At 32.8% G+C, this 11,194-nt stretch overlaps 1 protein-coding gene across 2 annotated transcripts; it reads right to left on the reverse strand.

Moving 5' to 3' along the window:
- Nucleotides 1–212: 212 nt before the first annotated feature.
- LOC121726762 (zinc finger protein 845-like) lies at nt 213–4,070 on the reverse strand. 2 transcript variants are annotated; one of them, XM_042114248.1, is made up of 4 exons: nt 4,039–4,070; nt 3,444–3,708; nt 3,160–3,225; nt 213–1,817 (listed from the first exon to the last, which is right to left on the reverse strand). In XM_042114248.1, exons 2-4 carry the CDS (start codon nt 3,695–3,697, stop codon nt 293–295), a joined length of 1,845 nt encoding a protein of 614 aa, XP_041970182.1. In that variant the 5' UTR covers nt 3,698–3,708; nt 4,039–4,070; the 3' UTR covers nt 213–292. The 2 variants fall into 2 exon arrangements, with proteins under 2 accessions (XP_041970182.1, XP_041970183.1); XM_042114249.1 differs by having other exon boundaries at nt 4,029–4,046.
- Nucleotides 4,071–11,194: the final 7,124 nt, after the last annotated feature.

An 11,194-nucleotide genomic window follows, 5' to 3' on the forward strand; every position in this document is an offset into this window, starting at 1 on the left:
GTACGACGTAACGAAACTTCAATCGATGCTCACTTTAATTACTAGTAATAAACAATATTTCTTATTTTGTAATATTATGGCGGACTTGAGCCAAAAAAGGAACATCTACTCTATATTTAAAGCAAAGTAAAAAGCAGCAGTATCCCCCTACTATATATTACATACTTATATATATATATATATATATATATATATATATATATATATATATATATATATATATATATATATTTATCTGTTCTTAAATATCATATGCTGCCAGTTAGCGAGAAAATCTATCTGCTGCTACTATCTATTTGCTCTCACAAGCCAGACCAGAAGCAAATGTTTCCGGAGGCAGAGATACCTTCAAAGATTCTATTTTATCATCACTTATAATTGTAACATCCTTAGTTTGCTCACTATGATATCTCTTTATGTGGTTCTCGAGTAGGGACCTTCTGATCGACATGTACGGACAAAGGGTACACTTGAAAGGTTTGTCCCCCGTGTGAATGGTCTCGTGACAGAGTAAACTTTCCTTTCTAGCGGATGTGTAGTCACAATATTTACATTTCAGTCCATTCCCGAGGTGCATGGTCGCATAGTGCTTTTGTAATTCATACTTTTGTCGGCACGTGTAGGAGCATGTCATGCACTTGAATTCGTAGTGTACCCGCTTCTGATGGGACACATACTGACACTTGTAGTTTGTAGTGAAGCCGCAAGTTTTGCACACCATCAGATGCTCGGATATACTTCTCTTGTTGTGCAGTGCTATCTGGTCTTTAGTTTTGGTAGAAAATTCACAGTTGCAACACTTGTACGGTTTGTTTGTTGTGCCGGTGTGGTGTCTTTGGAAATGTCTCTGGACAGCTGCTTTAAATTTAGAAGTGTAGGAGCACATGTGGCAGAGGAACGGCTTCTCCCTATCATCGGACTCAATAACTTGAATGCTGTTCCAATCCAAACAATCGGGATCTAATTTATAATTTTGATTTGAACCCCTCTTTTTGCTATGACTGCTAGTAGGGGGCTCCATTTCTCGGCAAATAGGGGTCGGCGGTTGAGATTGAGGTTCCAACTTATCAATTGGATTAGTAATAGTAGGTGTCAATGAGTTCTGTTGAACTTTATGGCTGGCAGGTGTGCCATAAATTTTGTTATAATGTGTAGCTTTATGTTTTTTACTTTCACACATGTAGAATGTTACGAAATCACAGTACGGGCAGTGCAAAGCCTTCTCTTGTTTACTTCTTTGCTTGTGGGTATTGAGCCTCCAACGGACCTTCGTTGAAAAATCACAAAGGTCACATCTGGAAGCTTTTTCACTCACTACATTGTGTATTTTGGCCAAATGTCTAGTGATATGTCCTTCGAAGCGCGTCACGAAGGGGCATTTGTCACATTTGAAGAATATCCCCTCGGTGTGGACTTTGCTGTGCTTCATAAAGTTATGTCTGTAAGCTGTGCAGTAGTCGCACTGGGGGCATTTGAACTGTTTCACCAGCTTGTGCTTTCTTTTGTGAGCATTCAAGTTCCATTTGAACTGTGACGTGTAGTCGCAATTGTCACACTTGTAAACATTTTCCTGACCATCCTGTGGCATGTCCTTCAGTTCGTGCTGAATGAGTATGTGGCGACTGAGGGAGGTGGGGTACTTAGTGGTATACCCGCAGTAGTGGCAGGCGTACGGCCGGTCGTCCGTGTGGTGACTCAGTATGTGCATGTTCAAACAATTCTTGTAACCTGTTGTGTATTCACATTGATCACATTTTAAAACTTTGTTAGGTTTTTTCTTTCCTGAACTTTTTATATTTACATCATCATCATCAAATCTGAAATATAAATAATGAAAAATAGTATTTTAAAAAGATAAACCCTACTTCAAATTTGTACGTAATTTTGAATTAAAATACCCTATCTCAAAAACTGAACCGATTTTGATGAAACTTGCAGTATTCCCTAAGTTGAACAATACCTAGTACAACAAAAAAAAATCACTTAAATCAGACTTGTGTTTCCGGATATGATAGATATATTATGTGAACACAAACATAATAATATGTAGTTACATACACTTTTGAAATTTGGCACATCATTTATATTGGATCATTTCTATGATCATATATAGGATCATTTGATCATATCTGCATATTACATTATCATATGTGGTTTCAATAGCCAATGGAGAGCACTAATGCTGACAGGTATTGACGTCAGGGTTACTAGATCTCAGATAATTCGATTTGTCAAAGACATCGTCATTTTTAATATGGCTTGTTTTTTGTTATTTCAGCAAGATTATCCAAGTGTATAATTAGAAAAATAATTACATTACATTATTTGAAACATATTAACAAACAAGAAATTAAAAACTCTTTTTTATATTAAATAACTGGCAACACCTATTTCTATGACCGTATTGGATCCAATCTCTCAGCAAATGTCAAAAATCTATGATCAAGGAAGAAATGAATCATATGTCAATATTACATTATCCAATATCATTGACTCAATGATCTCGGATCCAATATATATGATAATCTAATATCACCCTTAGTCAGTTAAAAATTTAAAATTTACTCATACTCAAATAGCTATGTCCACACTATGCGCTTTTGTCTTCACTTTTCGTCATCTTCTTTCAATCAACTTTCGTTTTGGCGCATTCAATAATTGAATGCGTCAATGAATGCAATGCAAAGATTGTCATTTTCGTTTTTTGGATACGGTCAGAGGGCATGCGTCGCAGGCATCCATCACGTTCACTGTTGACTGCGCTATAATGCATGCCCTTGACGAACAGAAAAAGGCACAGTGTGGAAAAAGCTATTAAAACATTAACCTATCAACTCCCAAGGGGTCGAATTCGACCGCGATAACAATAGTAAACAATAGATTACCAAGAATCTGTGATTGAGGGATTAAGTGATAAAAGATCTTATTTAAAAAGAAAATTAAAAGATGCACATTGCACACTACTATACTTATTATGCATTTACACAATAATATACTTAGTGTGCAATGTGCATCTTTTAAGAAATTATTTCCTTTTTAACGAGATTGGTCTGGTACCTTTAGGCAAATGGTAAAAATGCCAAATAATGGTTTAAAAATTGAAACATAATACTATACTGGTATTATTATTAATATAAATTTAACAGTATTTTAACTTACCGGTACTTAGTTGTTCCTGCATTTGGCCTCGCACGCAAACTTCGATCAGATGGCTCAGTTTTACAGCTGAAAAACATATTATGTAAAAATATCATAAATTATTATTATAAAACATAATGAACAGGTCTCAACTATAACATTATGATGTAGTACAAGTAATTTATAGATTTCTTATTCACTACATTGAAATCAAATTAATTTGGAACTTTTAGTGACAATAAATGATGTCCTAAAAATTAAATTAGAATTTATATATTGCCAATCTACAGGAAATATAATAATACCTGTTTAAGTTAATCGCCATGTTAGTATTAGAGTCCTCCTCAACTTCCACCTTCACCCAGACGCTGGCAAACATACTCATCATATCCTTCTCATTTGCAGATGCTTCATCTGAATCCAACTCAACCATTAAATCATCTAAGCCATCATTTGGCTCATTCGAACCAACTGCTGTCGGCTTTAATATGTCTGTTGGGTTTTCTGTTCTATCTTCTGACTGCCTCAAAGGTTCATCCATTGATTCTTCATCAGACATATTGATACACGCTACAAACAAGGTATATCAGCATTATAAGAAATGTTTTAACTGCTTGCTTTTGTGACCTACATTAATTAATTTGTGATAAGGCTTTGAATAGTTATTAGTAGTACCTACAATAAACATATTATAATGATAATTTGAAATTTCATGAATAATATGTATAAATGTATTTCGTTTCTATAGATAACAACAAATAACATCAAGAAAATCAACGCAAGTTGTTTGATAGCAATGTGTAGCGAATTTTGCCGCAAGATTTGTTTCTTCTAACCGATTAGATTCTACGCTATACAATTAACAATAAATATATTTAAATTATAATTACATTAAAATACCTGCTATTTATAGATTCAATATCATTAAATAACAATGTTAGTTACTACTTGTTACCAAATAAAGTTAGAAAATAAAGTATTTTCCATTTCGTGTTTTAGAAAAATAAAGGAAAAAAATCAATTCATCTTTTACTTCTTCTTCTTTTTATTTTTTCTTTAAATGGCACTGCAAATTGCACTTTTATCTGCAATGTGCGGCTTAGGGGAGACTGATTGAAAGAGAGTTGTCTCTGCAAAATATGTTTAATAACTGACTTACTTTTAATAATTACATTATCTTATATAGCTAATAGCAGGGAGGTGAGCCGCACACTAAACCTCCCCCGTTTTTTTGAAAAAAAAATCAACAATTTTTTTTTACTAAATGCTACTCTATTTCACTTTTAACTCTGTTATTTATTACTATTATTTAATCTACTAATAGATAATACCATAGACATAATATATACTGTCGTAAAGACCACCTGACAACTCGAAAATGCGTGACCATTTTTGAGCTGTCAATGTGTGCGTGTTCTAGTGATGTATATTTTACTATCGATAGTATAGTATTTTGCTATCGATAGTTTAGTCCGTTCGAGTTATTTTACCTGAGTTTCTATAAGAAATAAATAATATGCAACTTTGATAGATTTGTATTTCAAATTAGGTATCATAAATTTTAATTGGCAAAAAAAGGTGACGATTGAAAAGTAGATACACATTTTCTTTTGGAATGATTTTTCAATCGTCGGATATGTTATGACATGAGGTTCTTATAGCCTCCTGACACCCGAGTTATAACTGAAATCACTTGCCAATATGGCCGAATGTCCTTTATAAAGCATTAAACTGTTTATGGTGCAAAGGCCGAGACTTTGCAAGTTAAATAAATCATAAACCAGGGGTTTTCGGGAATTTCACTAAAACAAATGTTTTTTGGTATTATTTGATCAACACATCAAGCATGTTGAAGTTTAGGTATTTTTTGTCCTTTGAAAAGGACTTTAGGTCATTATGGCATAAGTAGGTTAGGTGTTTAAATAATACAAATATTTTTATTTTTTAATATAATCTTATGTAATGTCACAAATTAGGTACCAAACATACACATATTTATTTATTTCTATCAAGACATTAATAAATAGTCACAAGACTACCACAAAGGAGCGTCTTGTGGCCGAGCCAGCCCTCGACTGCGAGTGCCACCACGTGTACGAAGTACGAACCCGACACCCAGCACATCGTCTGCCCCGGGCTCGACGACCAATATCCCTGCTTGGACTACGAGCACTACCCCAGCCTCTTGGTGAATTGCTATCAGCGCTGTTGGAACTGTCCTTCGAGCCGTTGCCTGCTGAAGATAGGAATACGTTGCTAGAAAAGCGTGTCTCTCAATTAAATCTTCATCCTCACTTGAGTCTTCAAACTTGAGTTATTTAATAATTCCGTTATATTGCGGTCTTGTAACGCTGAAAATAATAATTATATAAAAATAGAATTATATAACAATATAACATAAATATACTACGTTAAGTACTAAGGCCGACATGGATATACAAAGGATCAATTCCACATACTTTAATTTGAAATTGCGTACGAAGTGCCTTTCTAAAGGATTAATTTCTTTACGACAGTTTATTTACTTAATTATGTTTTATTTCTTGACAAAATGACGTATTTTTGTAAGAATATTTAATAATTTACAATTCTATAAAATATCTACAATATGACAAGTGAATAAAACAAAAAAAAAGTAATTTTACTTACTGCGTCGGCCACGCGCCGCCATTGTTGTAAACTCCTGAGCAAATTTCGCGCAAATGAAGGGCACTCAACATGCGATCTCTATCTAAATCCAAGGACAAACTATTGCCATTGGTTAAATTTCATTGGTTGGTAGCATTGGCAGGTCTAATTCTTTTTTAGCGGGAAAATACAACTACCCGGGAATTGATGCTACATAAAGGTCGGTCGTCCGTTGTCGAACTAAGATGTCAAGAAATACTCGGCCTTTCGAGTATGGTTTATTTAGCACTTTATAAAGGACGCCAGGTGTCAGGAGGATAGGGGTAAATAATTTACACTTAACACATCATAAAGTTACTTTATTACTCAGGTAAAATCTATCTGGCAAATCAGTCCTTACACCGAAAGTAAACGTTGAAAGTAAACAACACACATAGTGTATTATATTTTATTCTTAAATTAAATACATATTATAAAATATCATAATATTTTATTACAATTATTTTGAACCGACTTCCAAACAGGAGGAGTCTAGACGTTCGCCTGTGGATATATTTTTATGTATGTTCAACGATTACTCCGCCGTTTATGAACCGATTTTCAAATTTTTTTCTTTTGCTGTACATTGTATTGTTCCGAGTAGGTACCATGTTCACAAAAGTGGTGGTCTGGTGATGGAAACAATGAGAAATCGAAGTGACTCCTTGATATTCAAATGAGAACATATGGTCCCAGAAAACGTTTAAAATTTTTCGATTAATAAATTTTAAAAAGTAGTCAAAGAACGTTTTGTGCCAAAGCCAAAATGATGTCATAATTGATGGCACATCTTGGGAGTAGAATGCTGAATGACTGCTTGCAAGGCTACTTCTACATGACTTACAATTATTATGTATCTATCTGTGTTTACATTGTATAATTTTTAGTTACAGCATTGTAAATTTTGTTTTAAAAGATAATTTTTTTCTCACTTTTTTTGGTAAAAAGTGGACGTGCGAGTTTCTTACGCCGATTCTTCTCGTCGGCTTAGTTACCGAACCGGTGGTAGGCACCATGTATTCTGAAAATATATTTTATTTTAGATTTGTTCAGAAATAAAGCAATTTTGATTTTGATTTTTTAAAACACCAACTGTAAGTATAGAAAACGTTAAGGACAGCTAAAATGAGTAAAATTATTATTTTTAAACAAAAAATTAAAACCGACTTCCAAGGCAATGACAATAGTAATATTATACTTAAATGAACTAAAAAGTATTAAATAATTCTTATTCTGTACTCAGTATAATTCTGTTCTCAATCTTCATTATTTTGCAATCGGTACCAGCTAACCTAATCGCCAGTTCTCTGACAGAATAGCTATAACAGCAACTTATATACTTAGGACTGGTACCGACTTCAAAATTATGAAGATTGAGTACTGAATAAGGATTATTTAATACTTTTTAGTTCATATAAGTATAATCTTAAATGAACTAAAAAGCATTAATTGCTTATAATTGCTTATTTTTAATAATTGCTTCAGTAACAAGTGCAACAGTATGTCAAACTTACTGGCACAAATAAAGTTGGGATAGCTCCTTTAACCAAAATAGTATTTATTCTAATTTTTCTTTAAAAATTTTCAATGAAATGTTGCTACATATTGTTGAAATTTTCTTGGGATTCCAACCAACACGCCCAATTAATTTCAGCCATTTTCCTCTTATTAGAGGATCTTGAGGGAATCTGTAAAACAAATGATTATGATATATAAATATAAACCTTCCTCTAGTTTTAGAGTCACTCTATACTATAGTAGTTTTATTATATTAGCTATATTATGTCCTTTTAGTCCGGCCGCACATTATCCGAATTTGTGATCACTAAAATTCGGACGCCCCGCCCCGCTCATACATTTTGACACGTCAGAAATTCTTTTAGTATGATGGGTCTACAACAAAGGCCGTTCCGCCGGGCGTCCGAATTTTCTGATCAGAAATTTCGGATAATGTGCGGCCGGGCTTAAGGTGATAAATATAAAGGTAAATGATTTTTATTTTAGATTTATGTTATTGTAAAATATCGATAAGCATATCGATAAATTTGATTCAAGCACTAGCGTATATGTAAGAAATTTTGATGAAAAATTTTTCTTCAAAATTTGTGTAATATAGGAACAATAGTACCTTTAGTTACGCAAAATATGAAAGTAAAAGGTAGGATTCACAATATTTTATTTGAAATAGAGAACTAAAGACCAGAATATAGCAAAAATAAACACATCGTAGCAATTAGGACATGAAGATTAATTACGGGTGAAATGTATATTTTTCAGGATTATTCCTATGATTTACACTGCAATCACTCACTGCACAAGTTATTATTGTTATATATAATAGTATTTGTTGAAAATAACATACGATTTAAATAATAAATTGAAAATACCGAAAGGGCATAAAAACGATTGACGACTTTTGACGACCTGTCAAATAAAAGTTGTTACAATTTTCATTAGACTGCCTCTCTCTTTTCATCTTGTTATAATTCCATAAAGGATTTTCTTCTCTCTCGCACTCTTTGTTGGTCTTTAGGTATATATTATGTCTATGGATAATACGAATAATTTCATAACAGGTATAAATATCAAAAACTTTAACTTTGTATTTTTTTTTATCTCTAACTTTTCATAATCTAAATTATTACAATAAATACAAATCTGTATACTCTATATTATACCTGTTTATTTGAAGAAAACATTTTTAATAAAAAATTACATACATTTTTTTTTTTTTACTTCAGAGATGGGTTGTTGACGACGTAATTTTTAAATAAGTACACAAAGCTATTAAACATTACATATTTTCTCATAATTTTAATAAAACTTTTTCACATTGTTACTTTGCCTTTTAATTTTTTTTTTTGCCTTTTAAAATAGAAACTCTATTCCTCCTTTACTCAATACCCATGGGCGTACCGAGGGGGATCATGTTAACGTCCCTGCTAAATATATTATCCAGTACTTTCATCTATAAAAATAACGAATTTTTGCCATTTGTTTGCAATACAACTAAAAATTATTATTTTTTTATTCTTTATAAGCACCTAGCTTATAAAAAACCTGATTTGCCCCTCCCCCCCTGGCCCAGAATCTGCATAATTTGCCCCCCCCTGGCCCAGAACCTGAGTAATTTGCCCCCCCCCCCCCCTGGCCCAGAACCTGGGTACGCCCATGACCTTATATAAACTTCTATAAAACTTCTATTGATACTACACAAAAATACAATATATCTTATTATTTATAAAGTATTATTTTTTTATATTTCACATTATTACTAGAGCCTTCATATTCATCTTTATTCATCGATTAACTTATCAATATTTTACTAATTCCCTTGATAAGTGGACTGGCCAGTCACTTACATTTTAAATTGTCATGTCATATTTAGGTACCTATTCCTTTAATTCTTACTTAACTCTTTTTGTCATTTTATTATGCATGCATGCCTATTCATTTATTTATATTACTTTTATAACAATATTACTGGTACATTATATTTAATAATATTTTTATTTATAGTCGACTCTTTTATTTATTTTAATGGTACATATTTATTTTTAATATACTTTATATGCGCACTTTTATTTGGTACAATACATTTTATTTATACACCATTGAACGGGACCCTTTTTAAGACTAACCACCAAAAAAAAAATGTCTCCAACCATTTTACTTGATATTTTGATTTATGTCGCACTTGACAGTACACTGATATTTTTTGGAAACACAATCCACATGTAGTCAGTGATGCCAACCTGCAGATAATTTCAGATCGGTGAGGAACCAATAGAAAACCTAGAAGTGTCTATCCTTATGCCATCTAGTTAAGATTGTTAAAATTAAAATTAAAAAATATAAATGAAAATCCCTCATTAAGGCTTATGTTTTTATGTTTAGTTTTTATTATTTTAATCATGTATAAACAATCAATACGTTAATTGTTTACGACTTGACCAGCAACTTGTTATGGCGTTGCCATGACATCTTTTGGACATGCGCAATAAAAGGTTTGTCCAAAAATACGCCGACGAACACGGCCCTTGTTTGTAGAAAGTTAAAAGCAAGGACTACATGAACACCGATCTACGTAATGCCGCTAATACAGCGAACTTATTGAAAAATCCAAAGAAATCAATGCCGATGCTGATCTATCATTTGTTACAAAGAAAATTGAGTCCATGAGTCCACGACCGAGCTACAGCCCTCTATCTATTCGACTGACTTGCCTGTTCTGTGTGTGTTCAATGAGGGATTTTCATTTATATTTTAAATTTTAATTTTAACATTCTTAACTAGATGGCGTAAGGATAGACACTTCTAGATTTTCTATTGGTTCCTCACCGATCTGAAATTATCTGCAGGTTGGCATCACTGACTATAGTCTGTCAAGAAAGTGAAGAAATTAAAAAGTGGCAACATTGTAGTGTCATCTCTTTTTTATTAGATTGATTTGAAAGGGATGACATTACGATGTTGCCACTTTTTAATTTCTTCACTTTCTTGACAGGCTATACATATGGGTGTGTTTCCAAAAAATATCAGTGTACTGTCAAGTGTGACATTATAAATCAAAATATCTTAAACCTAAGCGATCATTGGCCTAAGCTATTAGGCCAGTACACTAGTAATAGTTTAGGAACACGCTGACATAATAAAAACTTGTCAAACTGAAACTTGACAACTGAAAGAGTTTTGGCGGGCATGTCACTTTCAAACTTCTTCTACTTTTTATTGTTGGTGTGGTTTTTATTATTTTTTCCCAAATTGTGGTTTTTGGGTTTTTCATATTCATTATTGGTAAAATATTAGCCATTAAATATCCGTTATCTTGTACAAGTGCAGGTAAGATGTTGTCAAAACCAAAATGTATAATTCCTGTGAAATTTGATGTGAATATCGGTAAATAAGGTTATTTCTTCCGTGAATTTTAGCTAAAACATCGTTATAATAACTTTATTATCCTATTCATTGGAATATTATTGCGTCTTTTTCAAGTTGAAATGTATCAAGTTTTACATTCTTTTGCCCAGTTTTGTAGCAATTATTGATGGTATTCCCTGGTATTACCGATAGTTGTCTACCCATACGCCATCTAGTTACTTAAATGGAAACTGTTTGACAATCAAATTAAAAAAATAGGAAAATCCTTCATAGGGGCAAGGGCCAGACTTGTGCCAGACCGGGCAGCCCGCAGGAAGCCCGGTAGTGAATTCCCTGCTTAAACAAATCGTGGTATGTATGTCATATTTCTACTGTTTTTATTGCTCTGTGGTTATAATATACATAGCCGAAGTGCCATAATAAAAAAAAAAATTGTCAGCGTCAATTGTCAATATTATTGTAATTTGACAATTTCAAATTTCAATGGTCAAATTCTATTTATAAACTT

Source organism: Aricia agestis, chromosome 5 (assembly GCF_905147365.1).
Source record: "Aricia agestis chromosome 5, ilAriAges1.1, whole genome shotgun sequence".
Taxonomy (NCBI): domain Eukaryota; kingdom Metazoa; phylum Arthropoda; class Insecta; order Lepidoptera; family Lycaenidae; genus Aricia; species Aricia agestis.